This window comes from Pseudophryne corroboree, chromosome 4 (genome assembly GCF_028390025.1).
Source record: "Pseudophryne corroboree isolate aPseCor3 chromosome 4, aPseCor3.hap2, whole genome shotgun sequence".
Taxonomy (NCBI): domain Eukaryota; kingdom Metazoa; phylum Chordata; class Amphibia; order Anura; family Myobatrachidae; genus Pseudophryne; species Pseudophryne corroboree.
Window position 1 is genome coordinate 429,522,162 of NC_086447.1, and position 26,811 is coordinate 429,548,972.

General features: G+C 44.6%; 1 protein-coding gene across 1 annotated transcript in view; it reads left to right on the plus strand.

Annotated features, from left to right (window-relative positions):
* The window catches only part of LOC134910927 (uncharacterized), a 455,362-nt gene that overhangs the window by 182,302 nt on the left and 246,249 nt on the right, over positions 1 to 26,811 (plus strand). Inside the window, exons 43-47 of the mRNA XM_063919317.1 lie at positions 1,664 to 1,772; positions 5,283 to 5,410; positions 8,881 to 8,949; positions 9,300 to 9,398; positions 19,953 to 20,090. Of these exons, the coding sequence (XP_063775387.1) occupies positions 1,664 to 1,772; positions 5,283 to 5,410; positions 8,881 to 8,949; positions 9,300 to 9,398; positions 19,953 to 20,090 (543 nt within the window). The remainder of the gene's footprint in view (positions 1 to 1,663; positions 1,773 to 5,282; positions 5,411 to 8,880; positions 8,950 to 9,299; positions 9,399 to 19,952; positions 20,091 to 26,811) is intronic.

Below are 26,811 nucleotides of genomic sequence, written 5' to 3' on the forward strand. Positions count from 1 at the left end.
TTTTTTTTTTATTCTATAAAAAACTCATTCTGCTGACAGACAGTGTCCAGCAGGTCCGTCATTATATAATATATATACCTGTCCGGCTGCAGTAGTGATATATATATATTTTTTATATCATTATTTATCATCCAGTCGCAGCAGACACAGTACGGTAGTTCACGGCTGTAGCTACCTCTGTGTCGGCACTCGGCAGTCCGTCCATAATTGTATACCACCTAACCGTGGTTTTTTTTTCTTTCTTCTTTATACATACATACTACGACATCTCTTTATCAACCAGTCTATATTAGCAGCAGACACAGTACAGTACGGTAGTTCACGGCTGTGGCTACCTCTGTGTCGGCACTCGGCAGTCCGTCCATAATTGTATACCACCTAACCGTGGTTTTTTTTTCTTTCTTCTTTATACATACATACTACGACATCTCTTTATCAACCAGTCTATATTAGCTATATGTCTATATGTGCTGATTGGGGAGGGTTTTTTGTAAGGGACATCCTGCGTGACACTGCAGTGCCACTCCTAAATGGGCCCGGTGTTTGTGTCGGCCACTAGGGTCGCTAATCTTACTCACACAGCTACCTCATTGCGCCTCTTTTTTTCTTTGCGTCATGTGCTGATTGGGGAGGGTTTTTTGGAAGGGACATCCTGCGTGACACTGCAGTGCCACTCCTAAATGGGCCCGGTGTTTGTGTCGGCCACTAGGGTCGCTAATCTTACTCACACAGCTACCTCATTGCGCCTCTTTTTTTCTTTGCGTCATGTGCTGATTGGGGAGGGTTTTTTGGAAGGGACATCCTGCGTGACACTGCAGTGCCACTCCTAAATGGGCCCGGTGTTTGTGTCGGCCACTAGGGTCGCTAATCTTACTCACACAGTCAGCTACCTCATTGCGCCTCTTTTTTTCTTTGCGTCATGTGCTGTTTGGGGAGGGTTTTTTGGAAGGGACATCCTGCGTGACACTGCAGTGCCACTCCTAGATGGGCCAGGTGTTTGTGTCGGCCACTAGGGTCGCTTAGCTTAGTCATCCAGCGACCTCGGTGCAAATTTTAGGACAAAAAATAATATTGTGAGGTGTGAGGTATTCAGAATAGACTGAAAATGAGTGGAAATTATGGTTTTTGAGGTTAATAATAATATGGGATCAAAATGACCCCCAATTCTATGATTTAAGCTGTTTTTTAGGGTTTTTTGAAAAAAACACCCGAATCCAAAACACACCCGAATCCGACAAAAAAAATTCGGTGAGGTTTTGCCAAAACGCGGTCGAACCCAAAACACAGCCGCGGAACCGAACCCAAAACCAAAACACAAAACCCGAAAAATTTCAGGCGCTCATCTCTAATTTATTGTTGCATTGTCATCAGGTATACACACACACACACATCTGTCTGTGTACATGTGTATTGAGAACATCTGATAAACTGTTCTGAGTAAAAATTAAGAATTGTCCATTAAAAACCAAAGCAAAAAGAAAACCATAGGGCACTCGGTTACACTAAGGGCAATCAGACCTCTGCCAAGAAACTTTTCCTTTCAGTAAAATGAATTTACATTGCTTTTCAGAAACTGTATTTACCCTGTCATTTTTCCTCCATGTCACGCTGAAATGGCCGGACTGCACAATCTAATCTGCCTTTTATATTGCCTCTTTTCCAGCAAGTGCTTTATCTCCGCGATGTCATGGACGTCATTTTCTCCCACAAAGTACGGGAGGCTGCTGATTTTAATTGGAAAAGAACTACACGGTTTTATCTCAAGAAAAAAGGTAAATGACACATTTTCTCTGAAACATTTTTATTATGGTAAATCAATGCAAATATGGCTAATATGAAAATCCATCAAGGGACATACATAGGGGTCTATACAGAGTGGAGCGTACACACGTTACTTGTGTGCATTTAGCACTGCACATCTCCTGGAACTAAGCCTACGGAAGATGCACATAGCTCTGCATCAGCGTACAGCTCTCTGCATGAGGAATTATGACTGGCTCTCATGAAACTCTGCACCAGCCCCACTGACTCCATTACATTCACTTATTATTATCATCCTTTATTTATATGGCGCCACAAGGGTTCCGCAGCGCCCAATTACAGAGTACATAAATAATCAAGCAGGAAAACAGCAACTTACAGTTGATGACAGTATAGGACAAGTACAGGGTAAATAAACATAGGCCCTCATTCCGAGTTGTTCGCTCGCAAGCTGCTTTTAGCAGCATTGCACACGCTAAGCCGCCGCCTACTGGGAGTGAATCTTAGCTTATCAAAATTGCGAACGAAAGATTCTCAAAATTGCGAATAGAAATTTCTAAGCAGTTTCTGAGTAGCTCGACACTTACTCTGCCACTGCGATCAGTTCAGTCAGTTTCGTTCCCGATTTGACGTCACAAACACACCCAGCGTTCGCCCAGACACTCCCCTGTTTCTCCAGCCACTCCCGCGTTTTTCCCAGAAACGGCAGCGTTTTTTCACACACTCCCATAAAACGGCCAGTTTCCGCCCAGAAACACCCACTTACTGTCAATCACATTACGATCACCAGAACGAAGAAAAAACCTCGTAATGCCGTGAGTAAAATACCAAATTTCTTAGCAAATTTACTTGGCGCAGCTGCAGTGCGAACATTGCGCATGCGCAGTTTGCGGAAAATCGCTGCGATGCAATGAAAAAGAACGAGCGAACAACTCGGAATGAGGGCCATAGTTACATCAGCAGATGACACTGGAATAAGTATCAGGTGGCAGAAGACTGCTGGATGTGGTACAGTTGAAGATTATTAAAGTAAGACAAAGGATAAGCACATGAGGGAAGAGGGCCCTGCTCGTAAGAGATTACATAACAATAGATATGTGTAAGCTATAGATATATGCACAGTCCTGACTTTCCCATTGTATAACTTTGGCAGGCATACCTATATCCCTTACATATACCCCTTTCACATCACAAAAATAACCCGGTATCGACCCGGCAATATGCAGTGTGAAAGGGCCCCATGAGAATTCCCGGGTCGATGCAACCCGGGACCCGTTTACTACATAGGGAGAGGCGGCGCGAAGATGAGCTCATCTCCCTGCGCTGCCTCCGCCCCCACTGACGACTCCGCCTCCCGCCGTTATTGCAACCAACTCAGCATATCGCCGGGTCGGGAAGCCAGCGCTTAGGCTCCAATGCCGGATCCCACCCGGGAAGGACCCGTTTCCAATTCCCGGGTGGGATCTGGCATTGGAGATTTGAAAGGGGCTTTAGTGTGTCACTATGCAGGGATCTTATCTCACGCTTAGCTGAGATTTATGCTGGCCAGCTCTTGTACTGCTCCAGCAGTGCCAAAGCAGGACAGGGTTCTACGTAGGCACCTGCTGATTGGAGGAGTCCACAGAGACTTGCATAGGTTCTGTAAGTCCTCTGATTAGGTAGGTTCTGTATGGGCTTTACAGCCACAGTTATGTATTCAGTGGTACAAAAGGTCAACAGATAAAAGATCGACAGATACAAAAGGCCTATATGGTGAAAAGGTCAACATGACAATCGTCAACACAAAAATGGTCGACACAAGTTTTTTAGTTATTTTTAGGCCACATCTTTTATATTCCATGTTATATGACCACTATCAGTACAAACATGTACCCTCGCGGGCTCACTTAACTCACCACACTTCAGGCAAGGTTACTATTCCCAATGGATGTCCATATGGATAGTAAATCAAGCAAATGTTGGTACTTGTGAAAATCAAAAAAACACCTTTCGACCATTTGTGTGTCGACCATTGTTATGTTGCCCTTTTGAACCTGTTGACCTTTCATTTGTCGTCCTTTCATACCTGTCGACCTAATACATGTCGAACATATGGTGTTGAAATATTGACTATCTACCTACACAGCATTGGCGTGCGGTGGGGTGAGGCAGGTGAGGCAGAACCTTTCCTGTATTACTAATATGTAAACCAGAGTTTTGACTATATAAAGTATATGAAAAATACAAAGAATATATTAGCAATATGTTCTTTGTATTATTCTAATCATTTTTATAGTCAAAACTCTGGAGTAAAAATCTATAACCTGTGAGGTAGTGCCTCCCCTGTCTATCTTTTCCACACATCTCTGATCAAAAGTCAGCAAATTTCCAGTAGCATATACTGCTGCACCTGTGTATAATTCCCACACAGTGGTGTATCTTCCTATTGGCCAGGATGGCACTCGCCAGGGGAGCCAGCCGAGGAGGGGCGCCGTCCAGAGGTGCCACCTGCGGGCTGTAGGTAGATTCACTTTTAGAGGCAACAGCTATCCCCCCACCCCCGTGTAGTTCCTCACCAGCAGGGATGCCCAGTAATGATCACAGCAGGCAGCAGCAGCTACTGGGAGGTGTAGTTTATGTAGAGTTTCTTGTCTGTATTGTGGTGCGGTTCTGGACCCCGGCGCCAATTACAGTGGCTGCTGCTGCTGCATTCTTTGATCATTAATGGGCATCCCTGCTGTTGAGGAACTACACGGGGGTGAAGGGATAGCTGCCGCCTCTAAAAGTGAATCTACCTAAAAGTGCTGCCTTTAATAGTAAAATCAACATGGGGTCATATGTGTGTCTGGCACTGTGGGGGCATACGTGTATCTGGCACTGTGGGGGTATACGTGTATCTGGCACTGTGGGGGCATACGTGTGTCTGGCACTGTGGGGGCATGAGTGTCCGGCACTGTAGGGGCATACCAATGTCTGGCACTGAGGGGACATATGTGAATCTGGCACTATGGGGGCATATGTGTATGTTACACTATACTCATACGTGAATAATGTACATTACTGTGCTGTGTAATGTGAGTACTGCACACTACTGTGGTGTAATTTGAATTGGGCTACTATTGAGTGGCTACGCCCCTTTTTTAGCACACGTGCCTTCCCTATTTCAAATATGGGGGGGGGAAGCCACCAGTCCTTTACTTTGCCAGGGGCGCTCAGACCCCTAAATACACCAGTCTGCCCACATAATCCCTTAAACTCATATATTGTGTGTAGATCTGGCTCTGGTACCAGACAGTGTCTCCTGAGCCATTTATCTCACTGCACATCTCTGCTACACAGTGTAGATCTATCATCCAGGCACCCTTGGAACATACAGTGATGTTCATGCTTATGCCAGAAAGAACACTTTACAAAAATGTTGTTTACTTTGCACTAAATATCAATAAAAAATTATAGCAACTTGTGAACAGGAAGGTTTTCATAAAAAAAACAAAAACAAATTATGAACAAAATAACTATAACACATGGCTTCCTTGTTACAGATGGAACACTAAGGCATGAGCTACATATACTGGATGTACAGTATGTTTATGGCTGTGAATTCTATGGTGCAAAAATCCCATTAATTATGAATCCTATAACCGAGAAATGTTTCCTTAAAATATCACAGGTAAGTACTGATGCTGCCTACATGAAACCAGCTTCCTTATTGGCTACCAGAGGGTTTAGTATAAGGTTTTAATTTACAGTTAGAATTGTTTGCCACAGATTGAATTAATCCATAAGTATATGCTGCATATAAATTTATTATGTGGTTTATTGTATATTGGGAGTGATTCAGACCTGATCGCTGGGCTGCAAACTTTGCTGTCCTGCGTTCAGATAGTCCCCGCCTCCAGGGGGAGTGTATATTCACCATGCAAGTGTGCGATCCTATGTGTATGCCGAGCTGCAAAAATCCACTTTGTACAGTTTCTGCGCAGCCCAGGACTTACTCCTACAGTGCGATCACATCAGGCTGACCCGGTCCGGAGCTGACGTCAGACACCCTCCCTGAAAATGTTTGGGAACGCCTGCGTTTTTCCGGACACTCCCAATAAACGGTCAGTTAGCACCCCCAAATGGCTTCTTCCTGTCAATCACCTTGCGGACACCTGGGCAATCGGATTTTTCGCACCATCCCATCGCTGACCGGCAATGCCCTTTGTTGCTGTCCAACACGTGTGTACATTGCGGTGCATACGCATGCGCAGTTACTACCTGATCGGGTGGTATTCATGTGACCGCCGGTCAGCTGACCGATAGTCACACGACCTCCTCCGTGAGCCCGACGGCTCACTATCCCGATAGTCTGCATGCCGACCAACAGGGACTATTTCCACTCGTGGGTGTCCACGACACCCATAGAGTGGGAATAGAACCCGTGGTGACCGCAGGTCACCACCGAGCCCGCAGCATGGCGAGCACAGCGTGGCGAGCGCAGCGAGCCCGCAAGGGGCTTGCTGCACTCGCCCCTACCCGCCGGGATCCCGGCGTCGGTATGCTGCCGGGATCCCGGCGTCGGTAAGGTGACCGGCGGTCAGGAGACCGCCGGTCACCATTACTACACCCACCTGATCGCCTGCTGTGCAAAAATGCACAGCAGCGTTCAGGTCTGAATCACCCCCATGGCTTGTTGTTTGAAAATGTGCATTAAACAGAAGGGTAATAACCTTTTGGGCAATTTAGTATTTTATAACTTTGGAAATATCAGGTTTTTTCCCCAAAAAATATTTTCTCTCTCTCTCTATATATATATATATATATATATATATATATACACACACACTGCTCAAAAAGATAAAGGGAACACTTAAACAACACATCCTAGATCTGAATGAATGAAATATTCTTATTAAATACTTTGTTCTTTACATAGTTGAATGTGCTGACAACAAAATCACACAAAAATTATCAATGGAAATCAAATTTATTGACCCATGGAGGTCTGGATTTGGAGTCACACTCAAAATTAAAGTGGAAAAACACACTACAGGCTGATCCAACTTTGATGTAATGTCCTTAAAACAAGTCAAAATGAGGCTCTGTAGTGTCTGTGGCCTCCACGTGCCTGTATGACCTCCCTACAATGCCTGGGCATGCTCCTGATGAAGTGGCGGATGGTCTCCTGAGGGATCTCCTCCCAGACCTGGACTAAAGCATCCGCCAACTCCTGGACAGTCTGTGGTGCATGGAGCGAGACATGATGTCCCAGATGTCTCAATTGGATTCAGGTCTGGGGAACGGGCGGGCCAGTCCATAGCATCAATGCCTTCGTCTTGCAGGAACTGCTGACACACTCCAGCCACATGAGGTCTAGCATTGTCTTGCATTAGGTGGAACCCAGGGCCAACCGCACCAGCATATGGTCTCACAAGGGGTCTGAGGATCTCATCTCGGTACCTAATGGCAGTCAGGCTACCTCTGGCGAGCACATGGAGGGCTGTGTGGCCCCCCAAAGAAATGCCACCCCACAACATTACTGACCCACTGCCAAACCGGTCATGCTGGAGGATGTTGCAGGCAGCAGAACATTCTCCTTTGCGTCTCCAGACTCTGTCACGTCTGTCACATGTGCTCAGTGAGAACCTGCTTTCATCTGTGAAGAGCACAGGGCGCCAGTGGCGAATTTGCCAATCTTGATGTTCTCTGGCAAATGCCAAACGTCCTGCACGGTGTTGGGCTGTAAGCACAACCCCCAACTGTGGACGTCGCGCCCTCATACCACCCTCATGGAGTCTGTTTCTGATCGTTTGAGTAGACACATGCACATTTGTGGCTTGCTGGAGGTCATTTTGCAGGGCTCTGGCAGTGCTCCTCCTGTTCCTCCTTGCACAAAGGCGGAGGCAGCGGTCCTGCTGCTGGATTGTTGCCCTCCTACGGCCTCCTCCACGTCTCCTGATGTACTAGCCTGTCTCCTGGTAGCGCCTCTATGCTCTGGACACTACGCTGACAGACACAGCAAACCTTCTTGCCACAGCTCGCATTGATGTGCCATCCTGGATGAGCTGCACTACCTGAGCCACTTGTGTGGGTTGTAGACTCCGTCTCATGCTACCATTAGAGTGAAAGCACCGCCAGCTTTCAAAAGTGACCAAAACATCAGCCAGAAAGCTTAGGAGCTGAGAAGTGGTCTGTGGTCACCACCTGCAGAACAACTCCTTTATTGGGGTGTCTTGCTAATTGCCTATAATTTCCACCTGTTGTCTATTCCATTTGCACAACAGCATGTGAAATTCATTGTCAATCAGTGTTGCTTCCTAAGTGGACAGTTTGATTTCCAGAAGTGTGATTGACTTGGAGTTACATTGTGTTGTTTAAGTGTTCCCTTTATTTTTTTGAGCAGTGTGTATATATATATATATATATATATATATATATATATGTGTGTGTGTGTGTGTGTGTGTGTGTGTGTGTGTGTGTGTGTGTGTGTGTGTGTGTGTGTGTGTGTGTGTGTGTGTGAAAATGAAAGCATCATGCTTGTTCGTAGACATGCACAACGCATGTTTTTTTTTTAGCATACATAGAAACTGCATGCATTAGTAGAACATTGTCTATGTGTTATGTGTTTCTGCTGCTCGGTCTTATTAATTGGTATGTAAATGAATGCAAGTTGAGTCATGTAGTGAGTGTCTTGCAAGGACATTGATAAATTATGTCTATTGTCAGCTCTCTTGTAGTGTTCTATTCTGTACAGGAATGAAACATAATATGTGATTTTTGCAAATTTTAAGAAATTTAAGACGTTAGCTTTATATTTGTTTTATTTAGAAGGGTTAAATATTAACTTTCATTATTACCTTCTCTTATTATAGAGCAAGAATATTATACATATGTGATTAACAATCTTGTAAAATGTCTCTGCAGATCACACAAAAGGATTATCTATGTATTCTGATTAGTTGTCATAGTAAATAACTGTACTTCTGTTTATGTTCTCTCACTTACTGCCAAACCCTATCACTCAGTTTCATCACTATGACCCAGAAACTGTGCACAAGTCTTGTCAAGTTGAATAGACCTTACCTGGCTCTTCTCATTCTTAAGGCATAAGACTTATGTGATGATGATAATGATGATTATTACTATTATTTGCTATAGATACTGCAGCAGAGAAGTGGTGTGATCATACAAGGCGAACATGGAGTTGGTAAAACTGAAACAATAAAGGTACATACAGTATTAGAATTAACATAGCATAAGGAGCCTGGTTTATAAGCCTGTGGCCATTTATCCTATTTTACTGTGGAGAATTAAATGAGATCTACATCTGAATTTATTGACCTTTTGGCACCATGGTTCCCTCTAAGGGCCTGAATTACAATTCCTTATTTTCACTTGCAGTTGTGCAACTTGCTATGCATGATTGGTTTTATGTGTGAGAGGATTTCTATATTTTACACCCTGATCAATGGCTGGGATGGTGACTTCTGGTTGAAATTTGAATTTTAATTAAATGATGCATTATTCTCTGTTAATCTTCTCATTTTTAATTGTAGTTGATTTTTCTCTGTCACCAGGGCCTCTCATATGTACTGGGAAACTTCCTTGTTCTCTTCACATGTTCTCCAATGACAGACATATCTGCTATTAGTAGAGTACTAAATGGGACAGCTCTTGTAAGTAACCAAATTCTCATACTGCCATTGAGTTGTTAGCAGACTAAACATACTGGTGATATAGAGAAGTACATGTATGCAGGATTGAGTGGCAAGACAATTTTTACCATTTTATGGCCTCTCCAGCCGGTCAGAGGTAGGTGTACCAGCATAGGCGTTTCTATAATGGGTGCAGTGTGTGTAGTGCACATGGATCTCTGGGTCCAGGGGGCCCACACTGCACACATTGCACCCATATATTATTTATTAACAGTTTCTTATATAGCGTAGCAAATTCCATTGCGCTTTACAATTTGAAATAACAATAACAGACTGGGTGATAACAAACATTCATAGAGGTAGGAAGGCCATCATACCCCTCTGTAGTCCAATGACGGCAGCCCTGCACTGCAGGCCAAAATCACTCTGAAAATGGCCATCACGGCCATTTCCGAGTGATTTGCGCATGCGCAATGGAGATGTCCCGGGGAACAAGGCGTGGGCGCCATGTTCCCGGAGACCTGTGCATGCGCAGTAGACTCTGGCATTTTGCCAGAGTCTACTGCTGCTGGAGAGGAGGGGGCCCGCGACGGGGGCTGCACGCGGGTCACCTTATCTCTTAAAATGCCTCTGTGTACCAGGCAATGAGCAGAAATGACCTTGTTCCTTTGATGCAATAAATGTAACTCTTGATGTAACCACTACTCCCTGCTGCTACTAGTAACATAGTAAGTAGGTATCTTGGTAATACGTATCAGCTAATATGTGATTTACTTATAGGGGGTTATTCAGAGTTGTTAGCAAACCAAAAAAGTTAGCAATTGGGCAAAACCATTTTGCACTACCGGTGGGGCAGATGTAACATGTGCAGAGTTAGATTTGTGTGGGTTATATTGTTTTTGTGAATGGTAAATACTGGCAGCTTTATTTTTACACTGCAATTTAGATTTCAGTTTGAACATACCCCACCCAAATCTAACTCTCTCTGCACATGTTACATCTGCCCCACCTGCAGCGCAACATGGGTTTGCCCATTAGTGTGCTTTTTTGGTTAGCTAACAACTCTGAATAACCCCCTTAGCCCATAAAATATTTGTCTGTCTTCCAAACTCTGCTCATCCAGTAATTGGTATGATTAGGTTATTGGTACAGTATCTCCTGTGATCATAGTTTTAGGGGTATATTCAATTACAGTCGGATCCTTTCTGACAGAGAGGATCCGACACTGCAGTATTCAATAGCGGGCCATTTCTGCCTGTTTTCCCTCCCATTCCGACTATTCATTTCCACCCTCTTTTATGGGTGAAAATTAATGGTTGAAAACTGACCATTTTCGTCCGCGGCAGGGTCGAAAACACATGGATCACACTCATCCATGCATCTTTTGACTTGTCGGCAGAGGTATAGCTATGGTGCCCGGAGCAAGGGTATGTTTCGGCGCCCCCTCCCCTGTACTGAATTGGGGGCCTGGCCAACATGTGGTGGCATGTTATATTTGAATATAAAAAAATATTTAAAAATTGTAAATTGGTGACAGGGCCAGTTCTAGACCTTGTTTCCTTTGGGTAACCCCCCCCCCCCCCCTTCAAGTTTAAAACAGGGTCGTGGCTTCATGGGGAAGGGGTGTGACCACAGAATAGTACCAAATTTACATTACACCGTACAGTAGTTTCCGTTAATCACTTTACAGCACACAGTAGAGACGCTTACACTCGTTACACCACAGAACAGCTGTTTATACAAGTTATGCCACAGTAGTACCCCTTATACACGTTACGCCACACAGTAGAGCCGCTTATATACGTTACACCACAGTAGAGCTGCTTATACACATTACACCACAGAAGAGCCATTTATGCATGTTATGTTGCAGCTTCTAATGCAGAGAGAGGTGCTGCTGCAGCAGCAGCTGGGGCATAGAGAGGTGCTGCAGCATCAATGTAGAGAGAGGTTCTGTAGCATCCGGGGCAAAGAGAGGTGCTGCAACAGCTGGAGCAGAGAGAGGTCTGCAGCAGCCGAGGCTGGTGGTGCTGCAGCAGCCAAAGTGGTACTTCAGCAGCCAGGGTAGAAAGAGGCGCTACAGCATCCGGGGCAGAGAGAGGTGCTGCAGCAGCCAGGGCAGAAAGAGGTGCTGCAACAGTGAGGGCTGCAGGACAAAAATAACCCAGCTGCACAGCTACAAGCAGACAGAGAGACATATAAAGAGGGTGGTCAGAGCTCCGGCATGTGCTGGATGTCAGTGTCTCCTGCTGTCACCACTGGCCTGCCCTGTGTCCTACCTAGTCTCTGAGTCTGAGTCAGTGTGGGCCCGATCTGCGCCCTCTAACTTTATTGGTGCCCGGAGCTCGCGCTCCACTGGAGCCACCCTCGCTACACCCCTGCTTGACGGAATTTCCGACAGGGCGTAAACATGGCACTTCAATTGAATATTGAAGTGTCAGAAAGTTCCGATTATCGTCGGAAAGTGCCGTCTTTCTGTCCTGTTGGAACTTCCGACCATAATTGAATACTTCCCTAAACATGTTACATAGGTAAATCACACATTGGTGATTATGTAATAACACTGCAGTTAGCACAAATGTTCTGTAGTACACAGCAAACAATTAGGTGATCGTATTCATGCGAGAAAAATTGCAGTTATATTCTGGTTAGTGCAGAAAGTTATTTTGTGTGGAACCGCACTAGTCAAACAATTATACTAAATGCTGAGATAATTATATAATGAAATACCAATATGCAAATAGTTAACAAATGATTCTTAAACTGTTAATGATTGGCGGTGCTCCCAGGAATTTTGTAGGTGAACTACAATTTGGAAAGGAAGGAGAAAAAGACAAAAAAAAACTTTTTTGGGAGCACTCATTTGTTGTATTAGAAATAATATGTATAGTGAGAGATATTAAAACATAACCTTTAATCAATCCTTGAATAAAAAACAAACAAAAAACTTTTGGACAAGAAATTGAGACTCGTGTCTGTTGTTATCTGTGTGTATAAAAATCTTATTTAACCTTTTTAACAAATGAGGTACAAGATAATTGAAAAGGTGAAAATATCAAAGGGATAGTAGAGGATACCGAATAGTTTCTTAAGGTCCCGGGTATCCAAGAAATCACTGTGCATGCCTAAATTATGGATATCAATGATAGAAGATATATGCAGAATTGTTAGGGTTTATCAAAGTGGAACTCAGGATGGATGTAATGAGAATGGGGCGGAAAGAGTATTTAGAATTCCCTTGATGGGAGGAGGGGGGGGGGGAGAAAAGACAAGGAGAGAAAAAAAAATTATATTCTGGTTAGTTGCTGTGGGCTACAGCGTAATGCACATTTCCCTATGTTGAGAATTAAGTCCCATAATGTGACTAATCAGTGCAGTTGTGAAATGAGTATGTGATCATTCACCGCCATACAAATATAAGGTGTGGCCGTTGTGAAGGGTTTAAAGGTCTGGGACAAGAAATGCTGTCTGGCAGATGGGGACACACATGTCTATTTATCATTAACTATATATATCAAACACTACAGCATTTCCTCAACACGTATATGTTTCACTGTTTACACAGCCAATGCTGACAAAAGTGGAATATACAGAGTCAGCATGTGTACATTTTTATATATAAGTAAAACTGTATATAATACATTATATATAAATACATACTGTATAACAGGGCTGGCCAAACCGGTCCTCGAGATCTACCGACAGTTCATGTTTTCCAGGCCTCCTGGACAGCTGTAGTATTGTCAGGAATGAATGCAGCACATCTTAATTAGTAATGACTACACCTGTGCACCAGCTAGGAGGTCTGGAAAATGTGAACTGTTGGTAGACCTTGAGGACTGGTTTGGCCAGCCCTGCTGTATAAGATCTACCGACCTGTCAACTTGATTATTTTGTACAGAGTTATCCATGACACAAGCATGTAGCTACGTAGATATAAATATATTTTATAAAAAAAAACACAAACGTAGTACGGTAAAATAAAAAATAATATTTTGCGGTCTGTGGGGGTTATTATTGTTAGCAAACCAGAAAAGTTAGCAGTTGGGCAAAACTATGTTGCACTGCAGGTGGGGCAGATGTGACATGTGCAGAGAGAGTTAGATTTGGATGGGTTATATTGCTTATGTGCACACCCCACCTCATACTTGCCTACCTGACCCTCTCCATGAGGGAGAAAATGCTCTGTTCCTGGTCAATCCTGGTAATGTATGATTGCCATCACCTGCGGTGAAACACCTTTCTAATCAATTAACTAGCTCACCACAGGTGATTGCAATCATACACTACCAGAAAAGTCCAGGAACAGAGCATTTTTTCCCTCATGGAGAGGGTCAGGTAGGCAAGTATGCCCCACCTAAATCTAAATCTCTCTGCACATGTTACATCTGCCCCACCTGCAGTGCAGCACGGCTTTGCTCAATTTCCTAACTTTTTTGTTTGCTAACATATCTGAATAAGGCTCTATGCACTAAAGTAAATATGTAGGAAAGAGTGTTGCATTTCCATGCTTTTCTCCATATATGCCTCTTCTGTCATTACACACAACTGTCCCTTGGGGGCGATGGAGGAGTTTGTGTAATATAAAACCAATACTAAAAAGCCAGCTAGATTTTATCCCTATAACACATTTGCAGAGCGCCTTAAAAACATCCCTTCCACCTGAATATAATCTGCTGGAAATTCAGTAAATTAATATAATCAGCAGCTTGTCTCAACTGATATACAGTGTCCTTATTAATAAGAGGCTTCCGCTTGTTAGTATAGTCATACTTGCCTACCTGACCCTCTACATGAGGGAGAAAATGCTCTGCTCCTGGACTTGCCTGGTGATGTATCATTGCCATCACCTGTGGTGAAACACCTTTCTTATCAATTATCTAGCTCACCACAGTTGATGGCAATCATACATTACCAGGAAAGTCCAGGAACAGAGCATTTTCTCCCTCATGGAGAGGGTCAGGTAGGCAAGTATGAGTATAGCGACATTTTGTTACATTGATCCAAATGGAGACATAAGTGTTTTACAGTTGGTGCAGTCAATGAGACAAAGTTAGTAGCTTTCAGAAGTCACCTTTAAGTTATAATGCAGATTTATCAGAGATGGAAAAAAGCTATTTTGATTTAGTACTGCAGAAAGGTAGGGCTCAGTTAAAGCAGCAAAGTTATGTGTTAGTCATGACCACACTTTATAATAAACAGATACCGCTTTTTGTTTTCCTCCTGGGCTGGTAATAACTTTCACATCCACTCCCTGCTACTGTGTCACTGTCACAGCCATATCTGGAGATGGAGTGCGGTGAACATAAACTACATTCCAGGGATTCAGTAGTATCAGCTGGCTCTGTTGGGCATAAAAACTCATTTCCCCACCTGTGCAAATTCTCAGCGGCTTCCTCAGTCATCTGACTGAATTTCCAGCGAGTTATATTCAGACGGTTTTTAAGGAGCTCTGCAAATGTGTTATAGAGATAAAATCTAGCTGGCTTTTTAGTATTGGTTTTATATTATATATTTGTTTCTGTAATTGTTTGTATATAATTGTGTAAGAGTTGAATAAAAAATCTCCCTTTTTACCAGCACATCCTGCATTATTGTATTTGTTGGTATCTCTTTTTGGAGGGCTGAGTAACCCCCTAGGAGGAAGCTGCAGGTAAAACTAACATTGAGTAATTAACTGGCGCCAGATATTATTTAATTTTCCTACAGCAATATCCCGGGTCGAGCGTCCCGGCATTTCATCCCAGGTCACGGCCTGGGTTGAAGCCAGAATCGACCCGGGATGTGTGCAGTGTGAATGGGTGGGTAAGGGTAAGCTGGGTCAAGGCGACCCGGCACCTGTTCTCTGCATAGGAGGAGGCGGTGCTTGGAGATGATCATCTCCAAGCGCCACTTCCTGTATTGTCAGCGGTGGCGTCACCAACCTGGCAATATGCTGGGTTGTGCCGCAAGTCTGAAAGGGGTCTCAAACCAGGTCGCACCTGGGAAGCACCTATGTACACATTCCCGGGTGCGACCCGGCTATGTAAGTCTGAAAGGGGTATAATATTTCAGTTTGAACACAACCCACCCAAATTTGTCTGGACATGGATTTGCCCAGTTGCTTGATAATTTGCTTTGCTTACAAACGTGAATCAGGTCCAAAGTCATAGTAATGAGATCATTACCATGCATAGTTTATGCTGCTCTATACTCTTCTCCTTGTGCCTAAAGATGAGCTGCATTCTGTGTAATAATTCAGTAATCTATATAGTGGCACTCTGCTTTAAGAATGGAGCACTGCAAGTTGCAGCTCTATGTACTATTGTACATAGAACTTTTAAGTACTGTTCACAGCAGATACAAATGGATAGTATATACTGTAGCTTACTGTCTCCCAACATGTTTTATGTCCCCACTTATCTAGTGTATAGTGTGTACATTGGTGCATGTAGCACATTTCATTAGGGTATGCACCTAGAGGGGATCGGACAGGATGCTGGTGGTCACAATACCGATGCCGGCATCCCGATGGTCAAGATCCCGACAGGATACCTTGTCGGTATTTTGTCCATGTCGGGACTTTGACCTTGTCGGGATTTTGACCGTCGGTCAATGGTTGTTGGTATTTTGACCGTCGGGATTTTGATTGTCGGTAAATTTACTGCATCCCCATGTCTGGCCTGCTGACCACTAACATTCAATAGTGCATCCGGCACCTGAACATTAACGTAAAGTGAAAGTAAAGTCTGTGTATAAGCAGATTTATGAAAAGTAGACAAAAATGGCCAAAGTTTATAATTGCTAATAGTATACTGACAACGTGCAGCAAATGGCACCATGTACTTGGTTCACAACAGGTGTAACCTGTACACTTCTCCATATTCTGCTTAATAAGTATGGTGCTATACTGAAGAAGAACCCCCCTGTGAAAATACAATGGCCGCAAACTATGCACATTAACAGGGGCACTTCCCCATCATCTCAACAACGTTAGGCCATCTGGGATAAGGTAGACAATCCAGGCAGTCAGTCTCACTACATTTGAGTGAAATAAAATCAGGGGAAGTCTGCTCCTTGTGGCGCCCCATGTCTGGCAGTGCCCGGAGCCTACTCTGTGTATGTAGCCACCAACTGTTCATAATATTATATAATTTTCAGTTATTTAGGACTTTATGGGATCATCAAACCTGTATTATCCTAAATTATACTTCTTAATACGGGTGGTCTTCAGTATGCCGAATGTCGGGATCCCGGCGCACAGCCCTCAATTTTGGAGCAGTTTATTTTTTCACCAGTTTATCATCATGTGTTAGCTATCCTTCAGTACTGCCAGATATAGGGGTATATGCAATTCCGGCCGAATTGCGTCTTTTTTTCGCCCGTTTTAAAATTCGACACAATTCGACTGTCGAATTCCGGCCGACGGGTGCCGGAATTCGACATATTCAATAAAAAAACGTATTCGACAGTCCCGCTGTCGAAAAACGGACGAATTGACGGATAGTGTGCGTCCTGGATTCGACTTTTCTGACGGCACAAAAATGGTTAAAAAAACACAGAAAAAAATTGCATGGGGTCCCCCCTCCAAAGCATAACCAGCCTCGGGCTCTTTGAGCCGTTCCTGGTTGTAAAAATACGGGAAAAAACGGACAGGGGATCCCCCGTATTTTTAGAACCAGCACCGGGCTCTGCGTCCGGTCCTGGTGCAAAAAATACGGGGGACAAAAAGCGTAGGGGTCCCCCCGTATTTTTTGTACCAGCACCGGGCTCCACTAGCTGGGGAGATAATGCCACAGCCGGGGGACACTTTTATACCGGTCCCTGCGGCCGTGGCATTAAATACCCAACTAGTCACCCCTGGCCGGGGTACCCTGGAGGAGTGGGGACCCCTTAAATCAAGGTGTCCCCCTCCAGCCACCCAAGGGCCAGGGGTGAAGCCCGAGGCTGTCCCCCCCATCCAAGGGCTGCGGATGGGGGGCTGATAGCCTTGAGTAAAATGAAAGAATGTTGTTTTTTGCAGAAGAACTACAAGTCCCAGCAAGCCTCCCCGCAAGCTGGTACTTGGAGAACCACAAGTACCAGCATGCGGGGGGAAATGGGCCCGCTGGTACCTGTAGTTCTTCTGCAAAAAAAAATCCAAATAAAAAAACAGGACACGCACACCTTGACAAGTACAACTTTATTACACACATGCCGACACACATACTTACCTATGTTCACACGCCGACCTCTGTCCACTTGTCCAAGTAGAATCCGGGGTACCTGAAAATAAAATTATACTCACCTAAATCCAGTGTCCTGTTATTATTTGTAATCCTCGTACTTGGCAAAAAAAAAACGCATACCCGATCCACACGGACTGAAAGGGGTCCCATGTTTACACATGAGACCCCTTTCCCCGAATGCTGTGACCCCCCCGTGACTCCTGTGACAGAGGGTCCCTTCAGCCAATCAGGGAGTGCCATGTTGTGGCACTCTCCTGATTGGCTATGCGTGTCTGAGCTGGCAGACAGCGCATCGCACAGCCCCTCCATTATATTCAATGGTGGGAACTTTGCGGTCAGCGGTGAGGTCAGTCTGTGTGGATCGGGTATGCGTTTTTTTTTTTTGCCAAGTACGAGGATTACAAATAATAACAGGACACTGGATTTAGGTGAGTATAATTTTATTTTCAGGTACCCCGGATTCTACTTGGACAAGTGGACAGAGGTCGGCGTGTGAACATAGGTAAGTATGTGTGTGTCGGCATGTGTGTAATAAAGTTGTACTTTCACGGTGTGCGTGTCCTGTTTTTATTTGGGTATTTTGTTTGCAGAAGAACTACAGGTACCAGCGGGCCCGTTTCCCCCCGCATGCTGGTACTTGTGGTTCTCCAAGTACCAGCTTGCGGGGAGGCTTGCTGGGACTTGTAGTTCTTCTGCAAAAAACAATATTCTCTTTCATTTTACTCAAGGCTATCAGCCCCCATCCGCAGCCCTTGGATGGGGGGGGACAGCCTCGGGCTTCACCCCTGGCCCTTGGGTGGCTGGAGGGGGGGGACACCTTGATTTAAGGGGTCCCCACTCCTCCAGGGTACCCCGGCCAGGGGTGACTAGTTGGGGTTTTAATGCCACGGCCGCAGGGACCGGTATAAAAGTGTCCCCCGGCTGTGGCATTATCTCCCCAGCTAGTGGAGCCCGGTGCTGGTACAAAAAATACGGGGGGACCCCTACGCTTTTTGTCCCCCGTATTTTTTGCACCAGGACCGGACACAGAGCCTGGTGCTGGTTCTAAAAATACGGGGGATCCCCTGTCCGTTTTTTCCCCGTATTTTTACAACCAGGACCGGCTCGAAGAGCCCGAGGCTGGTTATGCTTAGGAGGGGGGATCCCACACATTTTTTTTCTTGATTTTAACCCATTCCCACCCCTTCCCACTAAAAACCATGCTCTCTCTATTTTAGTCAGTTAAAAAAAAAATATTCTTTTAAAAAATATATAAATAATACTAGTGTCCCTCTAATAGACAAACCAAGTACATAATCCCTTCTAATATAAATAGATATGCTATTAGTAATAAAAAAAACCACACAAAAAAACGTGTTTTACATTTTTTTTTTATTAGATTCCGCCAGCAAAGTGAGGCGGAAGGAAATTGACGATATTACTGTCGAAAAGCACTAAAGTCGAATCGACATTCTTCAATTGAATATACTTTTGTTGAATTTCCGCATTTTTACCACTGCAGACATGTCGAATTTTCAAAATGTCGAATCTGAAAAGTCTGTTTATTTGTCGAAAAGTACTGTATTGCATTGTCTTTTTTTTTTTCGTGTCGAAAATGCCCCGTTTTTCGACATTTTCGGGAATTCGACCGCAATTGCATATACCTCATAGTATGTGTAACACGCCTTCCAACACTCTTCTAGATGAATACTGCTAGCAAGCAACCTGCTCTGTCATTTGTTACTAGAATTAGTTGCTAATCCTACAGGTTACTGCAGGATAAACTGCTTTAGCAGCAGTGAACCACTAAAGTGCAGTGTGACAGCTATTGTGTCATAATCTGCTGGAAAAATGTGGGGAAATTATTTCCCAGCAAACGGATCATAGCTGAACCTCAACACAATATTGTCTGTGACATTGATAATAAACTAAAACCCATGGCACTAGAATACTTCCAATTCATGCAATCATCCATTGGTAGACACAAAGATGTACAGTATAACAAGCCTTCCCTGTCTGCTCCTAATTAGGCCATTTCTGCCTGGATCTGCAATGTCAGATTGCAGTTACACTGTATCAAAGTTCGCCATCTGCTAATTAATCTGACCTTTCTGATGGTATCTGTTTCCATTTGTTTACCATATGCTGTAAATAAGAATGAGTGTGTATTTAGTTCAAATCTGGTTCACGACTCTTTGCACTTATAAACGTAAACGTGTTTATTCATTATGTAAGCGTCCTATAAAAAGTAGCACACTACACATTATTAAAGTACAAATAGGTATTGTTAATAAAGTATTGAAATGTGACTTGACAGCTGCACCATTACCATTGATCATGGAAGAAATGATAATAGTTTTAAATCACATATTTCTTGTTTAATATATAGGAAGGATGTTGGAGCTGCTTTGATGACTTTCACCTCCTACCTGATCATGCAGTCCCTGTATTCATGCACAGCGCAAGGTCCCTTTATGACTCATTAAAAGCCAAGCTACCCAAGATGACTTTACAAGACGGATGCAAGGTCTGGAAGTATTTATAGTGGATTATAGGAAATTGTCTCACCAAAAATAATTTTTTGCTTCTCTTCTCTCTGTGAGGCTAAAACTAAATTGCTGATCCCTTTTTGTGTGGCGGATTCTTCCAGTCCTATCATACACTGGAAGCAAGTCTGACCAGTGCTTCTAGTTCTGCTGCCATGACAGGGTAATTGTTTGCATTGCTAGGCTTGTTTCAGGAAGATCAGAAAACAATATAGTGTACAAAATACTGCTCAGTGTTAGCCAAATATCTCAGCTCTTCTTATGCCCCATCACGTTTATAAGCGTAGTATCTGATGAAAAGAAACTGGAAAATTATGTGTCAAATATTTATCCATGTGAAAATACACAACTTACGTAATCTTTTCCTGACATGTCCCAGTGATTATCAGTGTTGTTTGGTACATCAAGAAAGGTTTATTGCACCATCTGCTGGACAGTTTTGTACTTACAGTAGTAGACTAAAATTAGAGTAGATAAAAATAAAGTACAGTTATAAGTAATTTCATTTGTTTTTATATGTGTGTGTGTATATATATATATATATATATATATATATATATATATATATATATATATATATTTATATAACAACAGAAAATACTCCGGCACTCCAGCAGTCCCGTAGGACCGACTTGCTCAGGTGCCCTCCCCTGGGGGGTCACCCCAAGATGCATACAATGAAAGAAGAGGCGGCACTCAGAGTCTTGGTAGCGGTGTCAAACTTGTATTACGTGCGATCTACGTTTCGGGGACCAACTCCCCTTCGTCAGGATAACTGCACAAGTGAATCAAACAGGTTTATATAACAGTGAACTTACCCCCACATCAGATTCCCCACGCCCGTTCTCCGCTGGCCCCGCCGTTCAGGTTTCCGGCAAGCGTCACTGCTCACTCCGGCGGAACCGGAAGTGACGTCGCGGCTCCCTCCTGCGTGACCATGGAGACACTGAAACAATAACAAACACAAGTGTATGAACATCGTGTTAAGCAATAAGACTGTAGCATAAAACAGCAATACAGATAAAGTGCATTCACATGTCATGGTGAACCATTAGTCATTATTAAACAATGGTTCACCATGACATGTGAATGCACTTTATCTGTATTGCTGTTTTATGCTACAGTCTTATTGCTTAACACGATGTTCATACACTTGTGTTTGTTATTGTTTCAGTGTCTCCATGGTCACGCAGGAGGGAGCCGCGACGTCACTTCCGGTTCCGCCGGAGTGAGCAGTGACGCTTGCCGGAAACCTGAACGGCGGGGCCAGCGGAGAACGGGCGTGGGGAATCTGATGTGGGGGTAAGTTCACTGTTATATAAACCTGTTTGATTCACTTGTGCAGTTATCCTGACGAAGGGGAGTTGGTCCCCGAAACGTAGATCGCACGTAATACAAGTTTGACACCGCTACCAAGACTCTGAGTGCCGCCTCTTCTTTCATTGTATATATTTATATATATTTTTTTTTTAAATGTGATAAATAAGTATGAAGTAGCTGGTCTGTGACAATAAAAGGACCATGGTGCAAGGTTTGTTGACCTCCTGGGTAAAGGTTCGGTTGTGTCTATGTTACCTTTGTGATCAGGACCAGGAAGTGACATAACGAGAGAGCAGTAGATAATTTCCACCCTTACAGAACCTAAATGTTTGATCCATTCTCCGTTCATTTGAGGTTATTTTGTTTTGTCTATGCACCATTGGACCCCTGCGGGCTCGCTTCGCCACGCTTTGGGCTCGGTGCCTCACTCCGCTTCACTCACCACAGGTTACTATTCCAAATAGTTTGGAATAGTAACCTGTGGCGAGCAAAGGTCCTCTTCACGAAGGGTAACTAGACGCTACCGTAAAACTTCAACCTAATGCTCCTCCTCCCCAAGACCTCACACACTTGCCTTATGTAAAATAAAAATAATAATTCTTACCTTCTGCTGGTTTACTGAAAAGGCTATAGCCCAGAGCACTGATGTCCCATGCAGAATTATTCCAAAAGGGGGGGTGTAAATGTAAGGTTTAAAAACAGAAAAACTTGATTCAATTAGCTGGCAAAATACACTCTTTTTTGATGATCTGTTTGAGTTCCTTGTCTTTGTATCATGCACTTATTCAAGGCATTGTGAAATGCCTTTGTACCTGCAGCATACTTAAACGATCTGATTCCAAGTTCCACGTTCGAATGCAGCGGCAGCATCAACTTTTTACAAATTGCACATGCATCGCAACCAAGATACACTACTTAGAGCAGCTGATGGGGGTTACTGGAAATGGGTGGCAGTAGGACATTTGCATGTAAGAGAAGCATTCTGTGGGCATGTAATCAGCGTAGCATCCAATTCCGAGTTGTGCGTATACTAGCACTCCATTTTCAGTCATTCCTTCTGCACCAATCATAGGGTAGGTGTAAGTGCCATTAATAGTGACAATGACTGCTGTTGACGTCAGTGGGTTGGGTGCAGTGCAGAATCAAAGATATGTACGTATCAGAATATTCACATAGTATTCTGGAGGCGTTGGGAGTGCATTAAAAGTCACGCAGAATCAGATGCAAAGTGTCTATTCTATAGCAGAGAAAAGATTTATGGTAGACTTACCATTGTTAAATCTCTTTCTGCGAGGTACACTGGGTTCCACAGGGAATAAATTGGGGTAGAGATGGATCTTGATCCAGGCACCAGCAGGTTAAAGCTTTAGCTGTCCCAAGATGCATTGGGGCTTCCTCTATAAACCCGCCTCCAGGCACTGTGAGTTCAGTTTCGTTAACCAGTCCAATGCAGGAGCAGGTAAAAGAGAAGGCAGATGTTAGTCACATAGAACCACATTCTCACGACAGGAGAAGGGACCAGTGACTAATGCCATACAAACCCATAGAAGCTAGGTGCGTCAGGGCGGGTGCCCTGTGGAACCCAGTGTACCTCGCAGAAAGAGATTTAACAATGGTAAGTTTACCATAAATCTCCTTTTCTGCAGCGGGGTACACTGTGTTCCACAGGGAATACATTGGGGATGTCCTAAAGCAGTTCCTTAAGGGAGGGGATGCGCCTTAGTGGGTATGAGAACCCGATGTCCAAAGGAAGCATCCTGGGAGGCGGAAGTATCAAAGGCATAGAACCTAATGAATGTGTTCACTGAGGACCATGTAGCTGCCTTGCACACATGTTCTGCGGATGCGCCACGGCGGGCCGTCCACGAGGGTCCAACAGACCGAGTAGAATGGGCTTTAATAGCAGCATGAGCTGCAGGTCCTGCCTGTGCATAAGCTTGTGCAATCACCATTCTAATCCATCTGGCCAATCACAGGCCAGGTACGTTTGTGAAAACCAAAAAGTACAAAAAAGGAATCTGACCTCCTGATAGAGGCAGTCCTCTCCACGTATATATGGAGAGCCTGTACCACATCCAAAGACCGCTCTTTGTAGGACAAACCAGAAGAGATGAAGGCCGGAACCACAATCTCTTGGTTAAGGTGAAAAGATACCACCTTAGGCAAATAACCATGACGAGTTCTAAGAACTGCCCGGTCACAGTGAAATATCAGAAAGGGTGGACGATAGGACAAAGCACCTAGGTCCGACACCCTCCCAGCAGAGGCAATAGCCAGTAGGTACAGGACCTTGACCGTGAGCCACTTAAGGTCCACTGACTCAAGAGGTTCAAATGGAGACTCTTGCAGGACATTCAGAACAACAGACAGATCTCATGGAGCCACAGGAGTGAAAGTATGAACGTCAGGAATAGACACAATTTTTCTCTGAAACCATACCAACAAGGCAGGGATATGAACCTTGAGGGAGGCCAGAAGAAGACCTAAGTCCAGGCCTTGTTGCAGAAAAGCCAGAAGTATGTAAGTACTGAAATCGTAAGCCTTGTAATTCTTAGCAGCACACCAGGTGAAGTAAAAATTTCAGACCCTATAATAAATCCGCGCAGAAGCCGGTTTATGGGCCTTCAGCATAGTTTGGATGACCGCCTCGGAGAATCCTTTGGTCCTCAGTAGTAAAGCTTCGAGGGCCATGCCATCAAAGCCAGTCTGGCCAGGTCTAGATAGACACAAGGGCCCTGAACGAGGGAGTCTGGGCGTTGAGGAAGTAGAAGAGGACGCTCTATCACTAGACCCTGCAGGTCTGAGAACCAATGCCGTCTGGGCCATGCTGGAGCGACTAGAAGTAATATTCCTCCTACTTGTTTGAACTTCCATAGTACCCTGGGCAGGAGTGACACTGGAGGGAACACGTAGGGCAGCCGAAAGCTCCATGGAATTGCCAGTGCGTCCACAAACGCTGATGAGGATCTCTGGTTCTTGATCCGAAGACCAGAACTTTGTGATAGTGTCAGGACGCCATCAGATCTACATCTGGTAGGCCCCACTTGTTCACTAGGAGTTGAAAGACTTCCTGATGAAGACTCCACTCTCCGGCGTGCACGTCCTAACGACTGAGAAAATCACCTTCGCAATTGAGGACTCCCGGGATGAACACTGCCGATATTGCCGGCAGAAGGTGTTCAGCCCAACAAAGAATTTTTGACACTTCCATCATTGCCATGTGGCTTCGAGTGCCGCCTTGATAGTTTATGTACGCCACCGTGGTGGCATTTCATGACCGTAGTTGAACAGGCCTGTTCTGCATCAGAGGCAGGGCGAGAGACAAAGCATTGAACACTGCCCGCAATTTGAGAATGTTTATCAGGAAGAGTGATTCCTCCATGGTCCACCAACCCTGGAAAGAGTGTTGCTCCAACACCAAGTCCCAACCCCTCAGACTGGCATCCGTAGTCAGTAGGACCCAGTTGGGGATCCAGAAGGGATGGCCCCTGATCAACTGCTGGTCCTGTAACCACTAGGTCAGCGACAGACGAACCTCCGGAGACAAGGAGATCATGTGAGACCTGATCCAATGAGGCAGGCCATCCCACTTGGAAAGGATTAACCTCTGTAGAGGGCGGGAATGGAATTGAGCGTACTCTACCATGTCAAAAGCCGACACCATGAGCCCAAGTACTTGCATCGCAGAGTGCATCGACACTCTTGGGCGAGAAAGAAAGTATCTGATTCTGTCCTGAAGTTTCAGAACCTTCTCTGGAGACAGAAAATAAGAATTTACTTACCGATAATTCTATTTCTCGTAGTCCGTAGTGGATGCTGGGGACTCCGTAAGGACCATGGGGAATAGCGGCTCCGCAGGAGACTGGGCACAAAAGTAAAGCTTTAGAACTACCTGGTGTGCACTGGCTCCTCCCCCTATGACCCTCCTCCAAGCCTCAGTTAGGATACTGTGCCCGGACGAGCGTACACAATAAGGAAGGATTTTGAATCCCGGGTAAGACTCATACCAGCCACACCAATCACACCATATAACTTGTGATCTAAACCCAGTTAACAGCATGATAACAGAGGAGCCTCTAGAAAAGATGGCTCACTACAGCAATAACCCGATTTTTTTGGTAACAATAACTATGTACCAGTATTGCAGACAATCCGCACTTGGGATGGGCGCCCAGCATCCACTACGGACTACGAGAAATAGAATTATCGGTAAGTAAATTCTTATTTTCTCTGACGTCCTAGTGGATGCTGGGGACTCCGTAAGGACCATGGGGATTATACCAAAGCTCCCAAACGGGCGGGAGAGTGCGGATGACTCTGCAGCACCAAATGAGAGAACTCCAGGTCCTCCTCAGCCAGGGTATCAAATTTGTAGAATTTTACAAACGTATTTGCTCCTGACCAAGTAGCTGCTCGGCAAAGTTGTAAAGCCGAGACCCCTCGGGCAGCCGCCCAAGATGAGCCCACCTTCCTTGTGGAATGGGCTTTTACAGATTTTGTCTGTGGCAGGCCTGCCACAGAATGTGCAAGCTGAATTGTACTACAAATCCAACGAGCAATAGTCTGCTTAGAAGCAGGAGCACCCAGCTTGTTGGGTGCATACAGAATAAACAACGAGTCAGATTTCCTGACTCCAGCCATCCTGGAAACCTATATTTCCAGGGCCCTGACAACGTCTAGCAACTTGGAGTCCTCCAAGTCCCTAGTAGCCGCAGGCACCACAATAGGTTGATTCAGGTGAAACGCTGAAAACCACCTTAGGGAGAAACTGAGGACAAGTCCTCAATTCCGCCCTGTCCGAATGGAAAATCAGATGAGGGCTTTTACAGAATAAAGCCGCCAATTCTGACACGCACCTGGCCCAGGCCAGGGCCAACAGCATGACCACTTTCCATGTGAGATATTTTAACTCCACATATTTAAGTGGTTCAAACCAATGTGACTTTTGGAACCCAAAAACTACATTTAGATCCCAAGGTGCCACTGGAGGCACAAAAGGAGGCTGTATATACAGTACCCCTTTCACAAACGTCTGAACTTCAGGGACTGAAGCTAGTTCTTTTTGGAAGAAAATTGACAGGGCCGAAATTTGAACCTTAATGGACCCCCATTTCAGGCCCATAGACACTCCTGTTTGCAGGAAATGTAGGAATCGACCTAGTTGAAAATTCCTCCGTCGGGGCCTTACTGGCCTCGCACCACGCAACATATTTTCGCCAAATGCGGTGATAATGTTTTGCGGTTATATCTTTCCTGGCTTTGATCAGGATAGGAATGACTTCATCCGGAATGCCTTTCTCCTTCAGGATCCGGCGTTCAACCGCCATGCCGTCAAACGCAGTCGCGGTAAGTCTTGGAACAGACAGGGTCCTTGCTGGAGCA